At 30.9% G+C, this 20,472-nt stretch overlaps 3 protein-coding genes across 5 annotated transcripts; 2 read left to right on the forward strand and 1 right to left on the reverse strand.

Moving 5' to 3' along the window:
* Nucleotides 1-8,071: 8,071 nt before the first annotated feature.
* On the forward strand, nt 8,072-8,563 carry LOC112792266 (chaperone protein dnaJ 20, chloroplastic). Its single transcript, XM_025835436.3, has one exon. It carries the CDS (start codon nt 8,072-8,074, stop codon nt 8,561-8,563), a length of 492 nt encoding a protein of 163 aa, XP_025691221.1.
* A 283-nt stretch (nt 8,564-8,846) lies between these two features.
* On the reverse strand, nt 8,847-10,918 carry LOC112792264 (uncharacterized). The gene is made up of 3 exons (XM_025835435.3): nt 10,478-10,918; nt 9,487-9,562; nt 8,847-9,334 (listed from the first exon to the last, which is right to left on the reverse strand). Exons 1-3 carry the CDS (start codon nt 10,790-10,792, stop codon nt 9,198-9,200), a joined length of 528 nt encoding a protein of 175 aa, XP_025691220.1. The 5' UTR covers nt 10,793-10,918; the 3' UTR covers nt 8,847-9,197.
* Nucleotides 10,919-18,001: 7,083 nt separating this feature from the next.
* Nucleotides 18,002-20,402, forward strand: LOC112792269 (F-box/kelch-repeat protein At1g22040). 3 transcript variants are annotated; one of them, XM_025835441.3, is made up of 2 exons: nt 18,002-18,344; nt 18,682-20,402. In XM_025835441.3, the coding sequence occupies exon 2, from the start codon at nt 18,768-18,770 to the stop codon at nt 20,199-20,201; it is 1,434 nt and encodes a 477-aa protein (XP_025691226.1). In that variant the 5' UTR covers nt 18,002-18,344; nt 18,682-18,767; the 3' UTR covers nt 20,202-20,402. The 3 variants fall into 3 exon arrangements, with proteins under 3 accessions (XP_025691226.1, XP_025691227.1, XP_025691228.1); XM_025835442.3 differs by having other exon boundaries at nt 18,002-18,212; XM_025835443.3 differs by having other exon boundaries at nt 18,073-18,587.
* Nucleotides 20,403-20,472: the final 70 nt, after the last annotated feature.

The raw sequence follows: 20,472 nt of genomic DNA on the forward strand, positions 1-20,472 counted from the left end.
TGATAGGGTGGACTGGAGATTTCTTTGAAGTTTCTTTGATTCGCTTTGGCTTTTCGAGAACTACTATTCATCTTATTATGACTTGTGTGACATCGTCTTCTTTGACTATTTTGTAAAATGGTGATAAACTCCAGACTTTAACCCTCCAGAGAAGTTTGAGACAAGGGGATCCCATATCTCCTTATCTCTTTGGACTTTGTATGGTGTGTCTTGCTTGTTTTATTGCCCATCGAGTTTCTCAAGACTCGTGGATACCGGTGTCAGTTTTCATACATGGCCCAAAAATATCCCATTTATCTTTGCTGATGATCTACTGCTGTTCTGTAAAGCTACGAAAGCTCAGGTATAGGAAGTTATGAAGTGCATGAACTTATTCTCTAAAGCATCAAGCTTGTGGGTGAATCTTAGTAAATCTAGGGTTCAATATTTAAAGAATATTTCTGTGAGAAGGAAGGAAATGCTCTTGGGAATCTCTAGTATTTGTTTTTGTCAGGACTTGAAAAAATACCTATGGTTAATATTGCACATGAAAGATCTTCTAGAAGGACGGCTCAAGAAGTTATTGAGAAAATTCAAAACAAGGTTGCTAGTTAGAAGGAGTGTCTGCTGAATAAGGCAAGAAGGCTTTGTTTGGTTAAGTCGATAATGACTTCTATTCCGGTCTACAACGTGCAGGTTACTCTCCTTCCGAAGTATGCATGTGAAAATATTGATTCACTTATGCGACAGTTCTTATGGAGAGGTCATAATGATGGGAAAGGTTGCCATTGATTAAGTGGAAAGTAGCTATTATTACTTCAAAAAGGCGGGTGATTTGGGTGTAAGAGATACATGTTGTGCTAATCTGACGCTTCTTAGTAAGTTGGTTTGGGACTGCTTTAATAATAGAAAAAAAACTGTGGGTGCAGATTGTGATGCAAAAATATCTCCAAAATTTTTAAATTATTTTACTGGTAGTAATGGGTAGAATGCGTCGGCCACTTGGAAGAATATTATTAAAACATATGGGACTATTAAAGATGGATTTAGGTAGAATGTAGGGGATGTACAGCAATTCGTGTGGTATGATGAATCGATCCCGTTTGAAAGACTTTGTTATCTTGTTCCCTATGTTCGCATATCTGAGTTAGAATTCGTAGTAGTTGATTTTTGGCATGATGGATCTTGGGTAGTAGATATGTTTGCTACGATAATTTCTCTTGCAGTTAAGCAATTCATTTATGGCTTTCCCTACCCAAATTTGGTGGACCTAGATTCAGGGTGGAGTTGGTGACCTGCAAAAGTAAAATGGTATAGTGCAAGAGAATATTATAGGTGATTGTCGAAGCATAAAATGAATTGGAATGGAAATATTGATTGGAGTTGGCTTTGGCATTTAAATCTTTCGGAGAAGATCAAATTCACTATATGGTTTGGGTTTCATAACACTCTCCCGACGAAGGCTTTTCGATTCAGGCGGCATTTAGTTAGTTCGGATTTGTGCCAGAGATGCAATGCGACTCAGGAGACAATTGAACATTGCCTGCAGGACTGTATTAAATCCAGAAATTTTGGCAAATGTTAGACCCTCGCTTTATTGACTCATTTGAAGACACCTCCATTGAGACTTGGTTTAGAAATGTCGTGCCTAGTAATGAGGTTCTTTTTGGGGCCAGAATGTGGAGGTTGTGGAGACATAAGTGTAATGATGTTCTCAATGTTGGGAATATTTGGACATATCACAAGGTAGTTGCCCTTATCAGAAGCACGGTCATAAACCTGAGATTTTATATGCACTGGTGTTCTTCTTTCAGCACCTTCAAAAATCGTTGGTGTTGAAAACTCCGTATAGGTAATAATTTTAAAGTTTATTGTGATGTAAGTTTATTCCGTGATTTGAGTTTGGCTTATTTTGACTGTATTATTAGAGACTCTAATTGGAATTAGATCTTCTGGTAGTTCTCCTCCGTAGTCTATCAACAGATGTGAATTTTTTGCAGTTTGGAGGAAGTTTGTCTTAGTCTGAGACTGCAGTTTGAGAAGCATTGTATGAGAAAAGATCGTTTAGACGTTTTGCACCTTTTGCATGACTTTAGTGATGGGTACACGTCTGAAGTTATTGATTTTGTTCACAAAATTCAAAAATTTTTATCAAGACCTTAGTATGTTCAAGTCTTAAGTCGATTGAATAGATAAAAAAACAAATAAAATAATAAATTGAATGGTTAGATATAAAATAAGAAGTAATTTTAATTATATAATTTAGTCCGAATCAAGTAATATTTTTTAATAAATCATCGGTTGTAATTTAAAATAGGTATTTGCTTTGGTCTGCCCTTTTATTTTGACTCTGAAAAAGATTGCAATATGCAATAACTTTGTATGTATCCAATATATATTAAAACTCAAATAAAATAATTTTCGTATCAATATTATCAGAGTTAGTCCTATCAATTATGGAAAATAAACCTAGCATGTAAGATATGCAGATCTCCTTACACATGTTCAAGAGAATCTCAACCTCTCTGGGAGGAAAATATGAATACATATTTTAAAAGCTTTTTAAGAAGTGATTAGGTGGGAATTTGTTCCAAAGTTAAAAAAATATATAAAATTATATTCGAAAATATTAAAGTTAGATATTATAAAAAAATTGTTTATTTAATACGATAAATAATTGAAAATTGCTTTTAATATTTTCAAAAATAAATTACAAGTATGTTTGTTTATGATATATATTTCTAAGAGTGGACCGTTAACTTCTAAAATATTCTTAAAATAATAAAAAGAAAAAACTTTATGATAATTCACATAACAATTAAATAATAGAGAAATTTTTTATATACAAACGTTTTTTTTATACAAGTCTTTACAAGTAATTTATATTAACGTGTTTACTGTATGTTTTTCACTACACCCTCTCTTTTTTTCTTCTTATTGCTGTACGTTCTTCTTCTTCTTCCTCTTCTTCTTCTTCTTTTCTTTCGTTTCTTACCTTTTCTTTCTCCTTCTTTATTTACATGTTTTTTTCTCTATTTTCTTTCTTTGTTATTCTCGATTTCCATTGTTTTTTGACATCAAACTCTGAAATCATTTTTGAAAAAGAAGAAGTAGCAGAAGATGAGGAGGAGAAAGAAAAAGAGTTCTGAATTATGCATAAGGTATACTTCAACGAATTTTGGGTGTATTTCTTAAATTCTTTGGGTGTATTTCTGTAATCTTTTGGGTGTATTTCTGTAATCATTTGAGTGAATTCCTATAACCGTTTGGGTGTATTTCTGTAATCGTTTGGGTGTATTTCTGAAGTTCCATTATCTTCACAAAACGATTTCAAAGATTGATTTCAGAAACCATGAAAATAAAAAAAAAACAAAGCAAGAATACTGGTCATCTCCTTAGTTTCTTGTGTTCCTTCCATTTTTGCAAGCTTTCTCTCAATTCTCTAAGCCATTTCTGCCATATAAAGCCTGAAACACTTAACACATATATCACGGCATTGAATGGTATAAGGGAGAATTTAAAATACGCAAATTAAAGGCTTAGGAAGCAGGTTTTCAATCCACGCGTTCGCGTGCCTGACGCGAACGCCTCACTGCGATTTGCAGAAAATTTAGAAAACGCAGGTAAAACAACGAATAAAAAAGCGAAGAGAGAATGCACGAAGGAGATCGAACAAATTTGACAAGAACCTCGTTTTCATGGAGGAAGAAGAAGAAGAGTCGTTCATAATATATGGTAAGTAGCGCACTTTGAAAACAAGAACTGGTTGAATAATGTATTAAAAGGCCCGTATGTGTAGCAACTTGTAAGACTCGTAAGTCAAAAAAATTTGTATGTATAGCAAACATCTAAATAATATAATAATAACTTTATATGCTAATATTTATTCTTTTATCATGAAGATATCAATTATCTATTTTTAAGATAATAAAAATTTTAATTTTAACAATAATATATTATTATTATAGAAAATTCTGAATTAAATTTTTTTGAAACAAAGTACATTCAAAAACAAAACTGAAAGCCTAAGAAACTGACATGTTTTGAGGAAGAGTGTAAAACAAAACTCAAAAAGCCATGATAACGGGGCATTGAAATATGCTAAAACTGTCAAATCTAACAATGCATAAGTTTCCAAGAAAAGAATATTAGATATATTTTCGGCAACTTTTGTCTTCTCTACTGTTCTTTTCTGAAAAAATATCAACAGATATTTACATTCCCTGCTTGTTTTGTTTGTTTAATTTTAATATACTTTTTAGGTCATCCTTCCGGAAACATTTTACGTGCACCGAAAAGCACCGGTGTACCAAATGTTTTAACCGTTGATTTTAATTAATATATATTATATATACCTTTTATAATTCAGATTAACGATTAAAATAATTAATACACCGGTATTTTTGGTACACTTAAAATATTTCCCATCCTTTATATACTTCAAATTAAAGAGTACAACTTAATCAATCATGTCAATTACTTGATTTATCGCATAAATACATACAACAGAACTAGCTACTAATTAATCTCCTGAGCTACATACACAATACACATATGCCTCTTTTTTTTTTTTTTTCCCGATCAGACACATATGCCTCTCTTACAAGTGACGGCAAAACTTATTGAACCCATTGGGCCGACTGGACAAATCCACTACAAAATGCAAACTAAAGTGATATTTTGAGCCTGTAAAAAAACCGCTAAATTCGTGGATTTTAGTTAGACGACTCGGTCTGCTTGGCCCAACTCTATTGATATCGAGAAATAAAAAAAAAATTATATTATAATTTTGGCTATTATTATCATTTATTTGTATTTGAATTGTGATTAATTTTTATTTATTATTTTTTATTAGATTAATTTTAATTAATTTTACTTTAATTGATTCATTTGGTATTAATTTTTTATATTTCAATTACTACAAGTGAGAGATCTTTTTCAACTATATGAATATTATGAAGAATAACTTAAAAAAAAATAAAAGATGAATTTTTTACTAATTGTCTTTTAATTATATTGAAAAAAATTGCTAAAAAATTTGGCACAGATTCTATTAACGTTGAATTTTATGATACGAAGAATCGACCACTTCGTTAATAAAAAGTACATACATATCTTTTGTATTTTAAAATATATTTCTATCGGTATATTTTTGTAATACATTTTACATTATATAATTTTTTGCATAATTTTTTAATATTATATATATTATTGGCCCCATGATAATATTTCTAGATCCGTCTCTGCACCACATCCATTAATGACACATTGACGTGAGTTAATGATGTGAACCTTTATATGATGACGGGTCGATCAGTAACACGTGTCATGATGACATGGATAGTTATGTCATATGTTACAATGCAATTTTGCCACGTGATAAATTATGTCACGTGTTGCAATATTATTGATCCACGTGTCATTTACTAGGTCATTATTACATATATATCAAATTAATTTTTTACTTTGTATCAAATGACCCATTTTAGAAATTAAATGTTGTGCAGTAAATTAGTCCTTTTATCAATTTTTTTTTCTATTTTTTTTTTACAAATTCAAAATTTTTTATATCTTTGAGTCCACAAATTTTAATTTTATTTTTTTACAAGTTATTTAAATACAAGTGCTCTTATAAAATATTTTTAAAATTTTAGTTTTAATTATATAAATTTTTCTATAATATTTTATTAAAAGAATTATATGAGATATTAATATTGACTTGATAAAACGTGTAAGTTAAGAGTATAATAATATTTTTTAATACAATTTTTTTAATATTTAACACCTTAATAAATATTTTTAAAATATTTGATAAGATACTTATTAACCAATATAAATTTATTATTTCTATCTATTTTAAGAATGTCCAATTCCCTGTATAGTTGACTTCTTACTAAATTAATAAGATAGATATATATTGTCGTTTATATATTAATTTATTTTATCTATAATTTAACTCGACGGATTTTTCATATATTATACCATTAATTAATATATACACTTATTGTAATCAACTAATCGTAGTTTGAACAGTATTAAAACAGATACAAATAAACACAAAAGATAATAATAAAATTTTGAATTTAGCTAACATGCTCTAATGATACAAATTAAAATTATTAATTAAAAAAATATTATAAAAAATTATAAAAAAATATTGAGAATTTTTAATTTACAAAGGAATGAAAAAAAACTGATTAAAGAACTAATTTGGTGTACGACATTTAATTTCAAAGACTAAAATGAATCATTTGATATAAAATAAGGAGACTAATTTAGTGTATATGGAATGATGTGACATAATAGATAACACGTGAATAAATAATTTTGTGACACGTGACATAATTTAACACGTAACAAAATAATATCGTAACATGTAGTATAACCATCTTCGTCAACATATTACGTATCATTGATCGACACGTCATCATACAATTACACGTAATCAAGCTATAAGATGACATATATTATTAAAAAATAAATCAAAAACTAATATGATACAATTTTTTTAATTTCAATATACAATTAAAATTTCAAAAACAATTATAACGTGGAACATCAATCTTACGAACCATTTTATGAATTTTGTCACTTTACATATGATTTTCCTTTTGTCACTCATTCATTGAATCAATCGCGATATATGTATATATATATTGGTCCTTTTTTGACCTGCTGGCGGACTTTGCATAATTTCAAAACAAATTCATTGGGTTGTATTGGTCAAACATTTTCGGTGACCTTTATATTTTACTATTTGTTCATATCCACACAATAATCATGTGCTAGATCTAATACAATTTTTTTGTTAAAAGTATTTCTTTATGCAAACATGCACATGTATTATACTATGCCTTTTTTCTTAAACGTATATTATAAACCTAATTGTTATGCACTAATAGATCGTGGTCTAAACAAAATTTAAATTATTATTCTCTTAATTTAATACGTGTATTTATAAAGTTTATATTTGAGTTTCTTTTTGTAACAATAATAATAGATATGTCTTTGTATTGAATTTCTATATTTTGTTTCAAGGTCTGTATTGTTTTTATAAAATTTGATTTCATATGAATGATAATAAAATAAAAAATGGAAAACTTTTTAAAATTTAATTGAAAATGTAGTCATAAAAATATTTGTTATCAAGTGTGATTTTTCAGTAGTACATAATTTAAGTGAGGAACAATGTTAGGAGTCAGTAGTTTTTTAGATTTGTAACGATTAAATAATTATCAATAATAATCTTAGTAATATGAGATTAGTATGAAATTTTATTCAATAACTTATTTTACTTTGTTGGTTACATACTGAATCTAATAAAGTTGTTGGTCTCTAGACTTTTTTATTAAGTGAGTTAATACTAATGCAATCCAATAAAAATAAAGGATAAGAGTACAAAACCGTTTAAGAATAAATCTTTCACGTAAAAAAAATGAATTTTTTAAACGACACAAAAAAAAGTAAAAAATGTTATATAATAATAATAATAATAATAATAATAATAATAATAATAATAATAATAAGAATAATAATAAATCACAATTAACTAATAAAAAATGAAAAAAATATTTTTTTATTATCATATTGTGCAACTCTGTGGCAGTCCAGTAGTCCACCAAGACGGCAAGACCCAATAAATAAATAAAAAAATAAAAGGTTATCATAAATTTTTTTTATTAATTAATTATTGATATTTAAAAATATAAGATAAAATATATTATTAAATTATTATAAAAAAATATATTATTAAATTATTAAACTAAAAATATTAAATTAATAATTAAATAATGACAAAAAATAATAACCAACAAATTATAATAAATGATATAATTTTTGCATATTCACTTAAAAAAGCTTAATTTATAAATACATAGTTGCTTACCTGTTACACCATGACTAGTTTCACAACTAAACTTGTCATTTTCTTGGAATCTTCAACGTTTTGGTTGCACGCTTTGCATATGCAACTTGCACCATTATATTATTAATAAATTAACAGTAATTGAAGAAAGATCCAAGCACCTTCTTCACACACAGATGCATATATAAAACAGAACCATCCATTTTGTTCTTCAAGCAAGCTATAGTGATGGATGCTTTGTTGTTGAGCTCATTTCAGTGCCTTCCATGGCTCTCATCAACCAAGCAGCAAAGGCACTATTCTCATATGCATCTTTCATGCAGAGCCACAAAGGTGGAGTGTGAGAGCAACTTCTACAAGGTTCTGAGTGTTAGTCCAAAGAGTGCAACCATGGATGAGATCAAGAGAGCTTATAGATCCATGGCGCTTCAGTACCATCCAGATGTGTGCCATGATCCTTCCATGAAGGAGGAGTCTAATAGGATGTTTGTGCAGTTGAATGCTGCTTATGAGACCTTGTCCAACCCCATGCTTAGACAACAGTATGATAGTCAATTAGGTTTGAGTGTCAGCCATGATTATTCTGAAACAAGTTTGAGGAGCCTTTGGGAGGAGGAGCAACACCAAGTGGTTGTTGAATTGAAGACAAGGTCTCGGAGACGCATGGAGCAAAAGGCCAACAGAATGAGGGCACCAACCAGAAGAAAAGACAGGAACTGATGATCATCTTGAATTTTATTTGATTCTTTCATTAATTTTGATACATTTATTTAACTTGACTTGTATAGAGCAATGAATAAATCTGTTTTATTAGACTCTTATTGATTATTGCAGATCATATAAACCAATTTTGGAAAGTTAACCAGATTCGTTATTCTGTAAAATGTTGAATTAGTCACTTGTTTTATGAACCTTAGGATAGCTACTGATTTGTAAATTATCAATTGGTAACAATATTAAGTAACTATAAGTTGTAATTGATGAGAAGTTAATTTTGTCAGGATAAAGAAAATTCAAAGTCAAGAACTGAGGCAGCTTAATTATTTCAAACATTGCAACTAGAGATATAATAATAGAATGCCATAAAAGAAAAGAAAAGAAAAAGAGAATTCAAAGGGGAATGGGGCAAAGGCAGTAGTATTTAATTTTCACACAACATCAACACCAGAACCAAGTCAACTTGAGCAGTTTTCTACCAACCCCAATTCCCCAATTTTATTGTATTAAGGACCACAAAGGTCACAGGTTCATGTGAAGATGCAAACAAATTAGCAGACAAAGGCAAATTCTGTCACATGTAAACTCTCTGTCTCTGAACATCCTTTGCTGCCATTTAAGGTACTCTGAAAGTGCTTTAGGAAGAAGAGGTGGAAGGTGTCCATAACTCTGCCTTTTTCACCTTTGAAATGCTCTCAAGAACTCCAACTGGAGATATGTGACCCATCACTGTCACCCTCTTGGACTCTATATCTATACTGATTGATGTGACTCCTAACATTGCAGCAGGTTTAATCACATGTTAGAAAACTTTAACCCCATTAGCAAATATGAATATGGATATTTCAAATTATGTTGACCAAAGATAATTCTAATTAGTATTGTGATTAGTTGATTACTACCATATATAGCATGGCTAGTTTTACCTTCCATCTTGGAGAGATGCTTTTTCACTTTTCCAGCACATCCTTGACAGTGAATTGCAACCCTCATCACAACCACCTATATTTAACACTTCAAAGTTGGTAATAATGAAATGAAATTCCAAATATGGTGGCAGGACATAGACAAGTGTATAAGTATAATAACATAGTATTATTATATATTAGTCCCTTTTAAAATATAGTTTTTGCAAGTTCTGTATCACATGCAGATTCCATTATTCCAAGACATTTCAGAAATCAGAATAATACTATAAGACACTTAACTTCCTTGGTGAGAAACAAACGGAAAAGATATCTTAGGTACAAGAGACAAAATTAAAACCAAGGGCGTGGCATAATGTAGTACCATCTGTATTGTCTAATAAAATACCAATTTGCATAAAAAGGACATAATCTTTTCTGTTTCCTCTCTAATAATGAATATGCATGGGACTGTGACAAAATGAAAAGCACGTGAGACATCTTGAAACCTATGCTAATGACAAATATGAGGAGCACTAATAATGGACATATTTTGTTTCCTTGCAGAAAATAATCCTCCTGTGACACAGTCATAAACCATTGTTCTTGATCTAAATAACCAACAAAGCTAAGGAGATATGGAATAGTAAATAGTTTCTAGTGAGTTCTATTGATAACCAACTTTTTATGAATAAAGACACTGTAGAATTCACACTCCCATTTGCATTATTTCCATTTCATGTCTTCACTTTTTCATTATGGTCCTGCATAGTTTTGATTTTGACACATAATTTTGATTGCTTTTCACAGAAACAAGGAACTGTTAACTTTAACTTCAATGACTCATTGAATATTTTGATCTACCAGTACTACACTACTATTGAAGAATTACTCCATTGCCATTACTAAAGATAAGAAAAAAATAAAGTGCAATACTACTGCAGTTCATGAAACTCCAAAATGCATAAACTATTAAGAGAAATTCTACAAAAATATATGTAACGTGAGAAACCTGAAAGACATTTTCTGTTGGTGGTTTATGAAGTTCCCTTGGCTGATTCATGACTTGAACATGGTCCTCTCCTCTCTGCTTGATCAATGGAACTGGTCTGAACCTGCGAGACTCACCGAGTTTGGAGTACTTGGAAGGGTTGATCAACTTGGAATCATCAAGAGAAACGCTTCTATCAGGCCTTCTAGGCACAACCACGGATCGATTATCATGTGTGCTCATGCACACTGCTGTTGATGCCTGAGAATGGCACATGAAACCCCTTCTCACCATTTTCCTACTGCTTTTGGTTTTCTGACTCATCATGTTCATCATAGAGGAGAGGTTATAGAAGGGGGATGGTGAAGCAGAAAGTGTTAGTTTTCGAAGGAAACAAAAGAGACTGTGGTGTCAAAATATACACTATTGTAAATAGTGATGATAATGCAATGCTGATCAGTGTATATATTTATATATATATATGATGATGAAGAGAAATGCTGTCATTATGACTTAAGTCTTAAGCTAACAGTGGATTTCACTGCAAGTGGTGTTAAGTGTAGAGATGTTTTTGTTATTTTATCTGATATATATAAATATTACTATGATACAACAGTGTCTAAAATCTTGTCCTTTTCATAGGTTAATGCTGAGAAATTGACAATAGCCTTCTTTTGATATAAATAAGAAAAACTTCATGCTAGTATCTCAAGTTTAAGTTGACCCATTAGAGGGTGAAAAGTAAAATCATATCATAAATGATTATGCTGTCATTATCTAATCATAAAAATATATATACAGATACAATGTAGAAAATAAGAAACTTTGTATTTTATTTTCCTCCAAAAGTTTTGATCAGACTTAACAATAATTGTCTAAGTTAGTTTACTAAACATAATCTGATGCTTGAGTAACTACTTTTTATAGGGATAAGGTAGAGTTAATGTGTTGAGCAGAACCCCAGTGGGGGTAACAGAAAATGTGGCTAATAACCATGTATGGTCAAAGGATCAGTTGAGGTACAAACATTAAATTTGATGCGGTTAAAATCAGAGAGAGAGAGAGAGAGAGAGAGAGAGAGAGAGAGAGAGAGAGAGAGAGAGAGAGAGAGAGAGAGAGAGAGAGAGAGAGAGAGAGAGAGAGAGAGAGAGAGAGAGAGAGAGAGAGAGAGAGAGAGAGAGAGAGAGAGAGAGAGAGAGAGAGAGAGAGAGAAGGCAGTTACAACTTACAAATGTTGAGGTTTTCATAATAACAATGCTGACAGCTCAAAAGATGCTCCAGCTCCATTATTTGAACTTTGTAATTAACTTTTTGTGTGATTAGTTTTCATTAGTAATGGATTTATAACATTAATTAATTAAGGTGGCAGTAGGTTTGACACTTTGACCCATGAAAACAGTGACTAATGCTGAGTGCACAAAGCAGTGGTGAGTTATGAGTAATAATAATACGTTACACTACTTTATGCCTTTATTCATTCCCTTTCCTTTGTTTTCAGAAGGGACCACATCCTTTCACTCAATTCCTTCTGGAAATTCCTCCACTCTGGAGAAAGTACCGTACCTATAATTAAATGCAGAACTTGATGGCAAACTATAGAAGCTAATACGTAATGTGTTTTCAATTAAATTATGCACTCAATAAATAATGAACAAACTTCATCAACATTACATTCAAGAAACTTACTCTTCAATTACAACTAATTTTCTATAACTGCATTAGGAAAAGCAGCAACCCTATCTCAGAATATCCAATTCGATCCGATCTATATTTCTACTTGCTAGTTAATTTGTGAATCGGATAAAGTGTGAATTGAGATTCAATTCTACTCAATTAACCCACACTATATATATAATGTGTTAAAGGTGAGTATCAAATTTTTAATCACTGAAATAAGATTTTTATTTATTTATATAAAAGTCAATTTTGTAAAATTATTGTAATATATTCATCAAATTATTGCATATTGTATTTTTTATGATCTCAAATAGATCGGATACCTGCAGATTAAAGACGGATAAATTAAGGTTGTCATTTTAGAAATTTACAAATAAAATAAAATTAAATTTAAATAAAAAAATTAATCCACAAATAAAATTAGAATTGAATCTATATCTTATTTTAGTCTGTTGGTTGCCATTTCTAGTTATTATCATTATGTACATCGTCCAACTTAATAATTATAAAATTAAAGTTTAATTTTATTGATAGCTTTATACTTAAGGCAATAAAACATCAATCTATGCGCAGACCTTTGAGGTAGACTAGCTTATGTAAACACTTGCATTGGCGAATAGTGCAAATTCATGTTTGCATTGTTGGTAAATGCTAGCATGTCTATATGTAATGGTCTAATTTATTAAAAAAATATTTAATTTAAAAAATATAAAAATAAATAATTTTTATTAATTTAATATTTATTATAAAAAAAAACAAATTTGACAGATTTAATGCCAAATTTATAGACATAAAAAAAAAAACTTGTTGCAGAAACCCGAAACTATTATAAGAGGGAACGTCACTACATCAATTTTTTACCTGTTTTTTTCTAATTCCAGAGTTGCATTTCGTTTTAGCATTCTTTTATGTGTGAGTTTTTATTTGAAAATAAACTCATAAATAAAAATGAATTATATACATTATTTTTATTTACACAATATATTTTACTTTTTCTCATTGAAAGAAAAGATCAATTATAACAAAATTTATGTAAAAAAAAGTGTAAATATCATGTTTAGTATAAATATATTACATATTATTCTGAGCTATTATCTGGAACTAAAGTAAATTTAAACCTAAATACGAGATTTAATTTTTTTTTTAAATTTTTGATTTATTTACTGATACAGTAGTGATTTATCTAACTATATTATTTGAATTATGGTGGTAGATACTTGCAAAAATCTTTAATGCTTAAGTTAAAAAGAATTTTAGATAAATTTTAAGTAAAATTGAGATTGAAAAAATCTGAGTTTGATGAGATATTTATAGAAATAAGTAATGACTTGGACATTATTTTTATATCTATTTACTTGTGGTAGTAGATAATTTCTTTATATTTATGAAGTTATTTCATGTTCTGGTAGTGATGGATAGTATTTAAAGTAGTAGATGATAAATGTTTTATTTGTCATGCAAGTCGGATCGTGTACGAACTATAGTACCGTATTTCAAGTAGGTCGGGTAGGTTAACTCAGGTAACTTTTTGGATTGATCTTATTTAATATAATAATCTTCTATAAATCTTCTGTAAAATTATATTAGCTTTAATTGGACCATAACTGGACCATAACTTTATTTTCGAGTCCTGATATGAACATATAAAGGTGGAAATGGGTAGGATAGGGTTTGAATCCAACTTTAATCTTACCCGCAAGTTAAAATTTTTTATATAAACTCAACTCTACTCTACTCGCGAATTGAGAATATTCCAACTCTAACCCTACTCGTTTTTAACTTGTGGGTTACCAAAAAGATGTAACATTATTATATAATTTCATGATAATTTCAAATAGAACTGACTTTTATGTGAAAAAAAAACATATCAATTAATGATTTTCTCTTAGTGGCTAAGAATTTTTTGCATTTAGTGAGAAGTCTTTGCTTCAATATCAATTTAAAACATATTTTTTGTATAAGTATATATTATATCAATAAAGCTCCACATCCAAATAATTTAACCAACTAAGTCTTTTAGATTCACGCGCTTCTTCTTCGTCGTCTTCTTCTTCTTGTTGTTTTAAATTCACCTACGCACATTCTTCTTCTCCCATGATGTTTCTTTATTTTTCAATTTCGTTACCGCCGTCACCAACAACACCTCATCCTCTTCCTTCTCTTTTTTTTTTTCTTATTGGAATTTTTTCTTCTCCTTCCTTTTCATCATTCTCCTCCATCGTCATCAGCATCATGGTTATCATCCTTATCGTCATTGTCTTCTTCTAATACGTATCGTTGTTATCGTTATCGTTATCGTCATAAAATTTTTTCTGATCTAAAATTGATTTGGATGGATTTTTGTTCAAAATTAACTTGGTCTGTGCTTCTTTTGAAACGAGTTTGTTTGTGTATCGTCATCATTAAGTAATTTCGGTTCATTCGAAATTTAATTTTTGGTTCATTCTAGATGTAATTTCGGTTCATTTTTGAGTGAATTTCTGATCATTCAATTTTGTTTGTGTACTTGTTTTCGAACACAATCAATCAATCATTAAGTAATTCTGCTTCATTCTGAATTTAAATAAGGTGCACTTGGTCTGTGCTAGTTTTGAAACGAGTTTGTTTGTGTATCGTCATCGTTAAATAATTTTGGTTCATTCGGAGTTTGATTTTCGGTTCATTCTAGATGTAATTTCGGTTCATTTCTGATTGAATTTCTGATCATTCAATTTTGTTTCTGTATTTGTTTTTGAATACAATCATTAAGTAATTTCGGTTCATTCTAGATTTAAATAAGGTGCACTTGGTCTATGCTTGTTTTGAAATGAGTTTGTTTGTGTATCGTCATCATTAAGTAAGGTGCACTTGGTCTATTCTTGTTTTGAAACGAGTTTTTTTTGTGTATCGTCATCATTAAGTAATTTCGGTTCATTCAGAATTTGATTTTCGGTTCATTCTGAGTGTAATTTTGGTTCATTTATGAGTAAATTAAGGTGCATTTCGTCTCGTTGTTTTGCACAATTCAAAAATCTTCCTTCTCACATACTCTTTTGAGAGGAATAAAACCAATAAAAAGAGACGAAAAATCGAACAAAAAAGAAGAAACAAGAATAAAAAACTCCTCAAAACTCCTCATCATGTTCTTCTTTTTCTTGTCCGGTTCATCTTCTCCTTTTTGTTTTTTCCTTCTCATAATTCTTCTTGTTTTACCCTATTAACAATCATAAAAAATGAAAAAATCAAACAAAGAAGAAGAAACGCATAATGCTACAAAATCACTTGATGGATTTGGATGTGTTTTTGTTTTTGAACGTAATTGTTAAGTGATTTCGGTTCATTCTGGATTTAAATAAGGTGCACTTGGTCTGTGCTTGTTTTGAAACGAGTTTGTTTGTGTATCGTCATCATTAAGTAATTTTGGTTCATTCGAAATTTAATTTTCGGATGTAATTTTGGTTCATTTCTGAGTGAATTTCTGATCATTCAATTTTGTTTGTGTGCTTGTTTTTGAACGTAATCATTAAGTAATTTCGATTCATTATAGATTTAAATAATGTGCATTTGGTCTATACTTGTTTTGGAACGAGTTTGTTTATGTATCGTCATCATTAAACAATTTCGGTTCATTCAAAATTTAATTTTCGGTTCACTCTAGATGTAATTTTGGTTCATTTCTAAGTTAATTAAAGTGCATTTGGTCTCGTTTTACAGAATTCAAAACACATAATGCTGCAAAATTACTAAGGAAAGGAGAAAGAAAAGAAAAAAAATACAACAACAACAGCAACAACAAAAGAATGACAATGAAGAGAAAACACGCGAAGAACAAGGAGAAGGAGGAAAAAAAGGAGGAGGAAGAGGAGGAGGAACGTGAAGAAGACGACGACGACGATAATGCGTGTATAATCATGATATTTTAATGAGAGTGTTTTTGTTGGTGTTGAGTAGGGGTGGAAAAAGGCCAGGCGGCCTGCCAGGAGCCTGCAGCCTGGCCTGTGTTTGGCCTGACCTGGCCTGGCCTGTGTTTGGCCTGACCTGGCCTGGCCTGTTATAAAATAGGTACAGGCCGAGGCTCTTTTAAAAGCCTTAATACATTAATAGGCCAGGCCCAGGCTCACTAATTAGCCTTATAGGCCTGTCAGGCCTGCCTGGGCCTGTTAAAATATAATTAAATATATAAATAATTATTTATTATTAATAAAATTATGAGATATTTTAAATTTATTATATTTTATTATAAATATTTTTGTATATTTTAAATATGTTAAAAGTTTAAAACTTTTTATAAATATTAAATATACGACATATTACATATAACTATTTTTATTAAAAAATAATTTTTTTAAATAATATTTTTTTTTTGTAAAAAAAATTATCAGGCCTTTTAACAGGCTTCAGGCCAGGCCAGGATGAATAACAGGCCAGACCTAGTACTTTATAAAGAGCCTATAACAGGCTGCAGGCCAGGCTCAGGCCAATCAACTGTATAACAGGCCAGGCCTGTTAAGAGCAAAGCCTGGCCTGGCCTGGCCTGTTTCCACCCCTAGTGTTGAGTCTACTTGGTTGATCTTGGATAACGATAATGATTAGATGTGTAACAGATCTGATAATATATACATATATAGGATGCGGGTTAGTTGAATAGAGTTGAGGTTCAGCTCGCACCCTATCCGACCCGCATGGAAACTTTACTCGCACCGTACTCTATCTGCTGCAGATCGAATTAACAACTTACTTGATTGAATTGAATTGGATTGAATACTTACAGATAAGGTGTATATTACCACTCCTATCAACACATATTTACCTCAAATAACTTTATTTGTATAATTGTATGATATTTTTCACTGCATATCGCATATTTTTAACATTAAATAATGGTAATGATGTTTGTACTAATTATTGTGTATATATTTTTTATAATATAAAAATAATTTTTTTATTAATTATTTTTAATTTAAAAATTAGAAGATGCATTGTATATAAGGATTTCTTTTCTAAAATAAAATTAAAAAATTATTATTTTCTAAAATTCTATTTTTAAATTTTAATTTTTTAAATATGATTTTTTTTTTCAAAGTAAGTTGGCCGCACTCTTGTACTCTATAGAGTTTGCCTAACCCCGGCCAACTCCATTTAAAATTAAAAAAAATTAGCTAACTCAGATTTTTAACCTTCACAATGGACAAAGGAATAAGTTGTATTTTTATTGGGGAAATAATGGTTTTTTTTATTTATAATAGAAAAAAATCCTTATTAAATAAGACTTATTCTCATGTATGTATTTTTGGAGACGATAAAATAGTTGTCATTGTCGCTAGTAATGTTGAAGAGGCCATACTTATTTTTTTGTATATTTTTGTGTACTCTTAAATACGATGATAATGTCTTAAAAATTTGAATTTCGAATATTTTAGAAAAAAAATTAAAGTAAAGTTCGTAGGAGTATTATAAAGTTTGTCGAGTTTGCGGGATGCAGCAAACTCAACCTAAATTAGAAAAATAAATCGTATTTAAAAAGTTAAAATTAAAAAATAAAATTTAAAAAATAATAAATTTTTTATTTTATTTTAGTAAAAAATATGTGTATACAAAGGTATTATAGTATTTCTGATAAGGATTTGGATTCTTAAAGTTTGAATTTCACTTTAGAGAATAAAGTGTGATCTTTTACCATTGATTTCATAAGTGGGATTGAAAGAGAAATTATTCAAAAATAAAAGATTACACTTTACTTTTGAAATTCAAACTTTAGAGGATCTAAATCCTTCTCGTAATTTATTTTGTAAATCACAGAAAAAAGACAAATATAAAATTGTGTAAGATTTAGGCCGTACACCAAACGTGGGACCCTTAAATGCACGGCAGAGATTGCCCCAACAACTTGGACGCAGTGAAAGGGATATGATACCTTTCACGCAGTTGCGTTTACACACTACACTTTCTGAGAGGAACACACTTTGGAAATTTAGAATCACAAAACCCTGTTTCTATCTCTAATATTCATGATCCATCCCGTGTTACCCCTTCTTCAGAAATAGGGGTTTGGGATAAAGTAACGATTTTTCGATCAGTTTCCCAGTGATTGTTCGTTGAGGTTCCTAATTGACTTTCTGGGTCTTTTTAAATTCCCATTTTTGAGTGTATAAAATGATGGGCATTGTGCTGGTGTTTCTATGATTCCTTCCATCTGTCATCTGTGCTTATTTCTATGCTGGAGAATCCGAGTGTTAGTTTTCTATGCTAAATTGTCGATTTTCTTTTTCTTATGTTTTTATGTATTGTGTGTTTGTTTATTAGCCCGTCGTTTCTATTTGTATTAGTGCACAGTTCTGTTTTTTACTTTTGTTTGTGGAAGTTGTGTGAATGATGATGTTCTATTTGAATATTTGTATTAGATGTATTCACTTTGCTTGAGCGCTTTGGCCTGTTGTGTATTGCTTTTAGTAGATTGCATGTTGATAATGTTTTTGTAAGTATATATTTATAATATGTAAGATTTATTTCATTTGTTCAATTCATTGTTTCAACTGAACAAACAATTTTCTTTATGTGTGTGGTAACAGATGATTTAAGAGTGAGGATGCTCTCAAACTGATTTATCTTTGAAGCTTGATGTGTTTATCTTCAATGTGAATTTGAAGTGTCTCTAATGGGGAATATACTGAGTCTGAATAGTTCCAAGACTAGATGGAGTGATCCCTCTGTGGCGGCTTTGCAAGATGAAGCTTGCAAGAGGCAGAGGTTATTATCAAGCTCCTGTGAAGATAATTCAAGACTGATACCATCCCTTCCTGATGAGATATCAATCCAAATTCTAGCTAGGGTTCCTCGAATTAATTATTTAAGTCTGAAGTTAGTTTCGCATGTGTGGAAGGCTGCCCTTGTGAGCCCTGAACTATTTTGTGTGAGAAAAGAACTTGGAACCACGGAAGAGTGGCTCTACATATTAACAAGGGTCAAAGATGATAAGCTTTTATGGTATGGCTTGGACCCTATTTCCAGAAGATGGCAAAGGTTGCCACCAATGCCAAAAATCTCCTTTGAAGATGAAGTAAAGAAGGGTTTGGCTGCCTTTCCCCTTAGAGTGTGGAGCATGATGGGTTCACGTATCAAGATTGCTGATATCATCATGAGCTGGCTTGGTCGGAGAGATGCTCTGGATCGGATGCCATTTTGTGGTTGCTCCATTGGAGTTGTTGATGGTTGCATCTATGCATTAGGAGGATTTTCGAGAGCTTCGGCAATGAAGTCTGTTTGGCAGTATGATCCCGTCAAAAACTCTTGGACTGAGGCTAGCCCAATGTCTGTTGGTAGAGCGTATTGCAAGACGGGTATACTAAATAATAAGCTTTATGTTGTTGGAGGCGTTACTAGGGGTCGTGGTGGACTCAGCCCCCTTCAATCTGCAGAAGTTTACGACCCCCATACAGGAACATGGTCCCCATTACCAAACATGCCTTTTGCAAAAGCTCAGGTGTTGCCTACTGCTTTTCTGGCTGATTTGCTCAAGCCTATTGCGACAGGAATGACTTCATACAGGGGAAGGTTGTTTGTTCCTCAGAGTTTGTATTGCTGGCCATTTTTTGTTGATGTTGGGGGTGAGGTTTATGATCCGAATGTAAATTCATGGCTTGAAATGCCAATTGGCATGGGTGAAGGTTGGCCAGCGAGGCAAGCCGGAACAAAGTTGAGTGTTACAGTCAATGGTGATTTATATGCCCTTGATCCTTCAAATTCCCTTGACAGTGCAAAGATCAAGGTATATGATTATGAAGGTGATAGCTGGAAAGTTGCTGCAGGAGATGTTCCTATTCATGATTTCACTGATGCAGAATCGCCTTATCTTTTAGCTGGTTTGCTTGGAAAAATTCATGTAATAACAAAAGATGCTAATCACAACATAACAGTGTTTCAGGCTGACTTGCAAAGTGATTTAGCTTCTGGCCAACCCAACTTGTCATCTTCGGATTACTCATCCAGTGAACATGCTGATTCTTCAGCAGAATCCAGGATTTGGAGGGTTCTTGCAAGTAGGAGTGGTAGATCTGCTGAACTAGTTAGTTGTCAATCTCTTAAAATTTGATGTTTTTGGGAGATAAGAGTCCTCTTATGGTTATGATTTCTGAGCGTGTTTGTGTTGGTTGGAATGGTCACTAATAAGCCACAATGTAAATTTTACAAGTGTAAATTATTTGCTTAATGATTGATTGGTATATTGTAAGCATTCAAGATTCCCTCTTACACAACATTTAAACTATACTAATATTAATATGATCATTCAAAAGATAGTATATCGAAACTTATAGTTTACCGGATCATTTATTTACATTTGAGTATATCATCATCTTTAAAGA

Source organism: Arachis hypogaea, chromosome 13 (assembly GCF_003086295.3).
Source record: "Arachis hypogaea cultivar Tifrunner chromosome 13, arahy.Tifrunner.gnm2.J5K5, whole genome shotgun sequence".
Classification (NCBI taxonomy): Eukaryota; Viridiplantae; Streptophyta; class Magnoliopsida; order Fabales; family Fabaceae; genus Arachis; species Arachis hypogaea.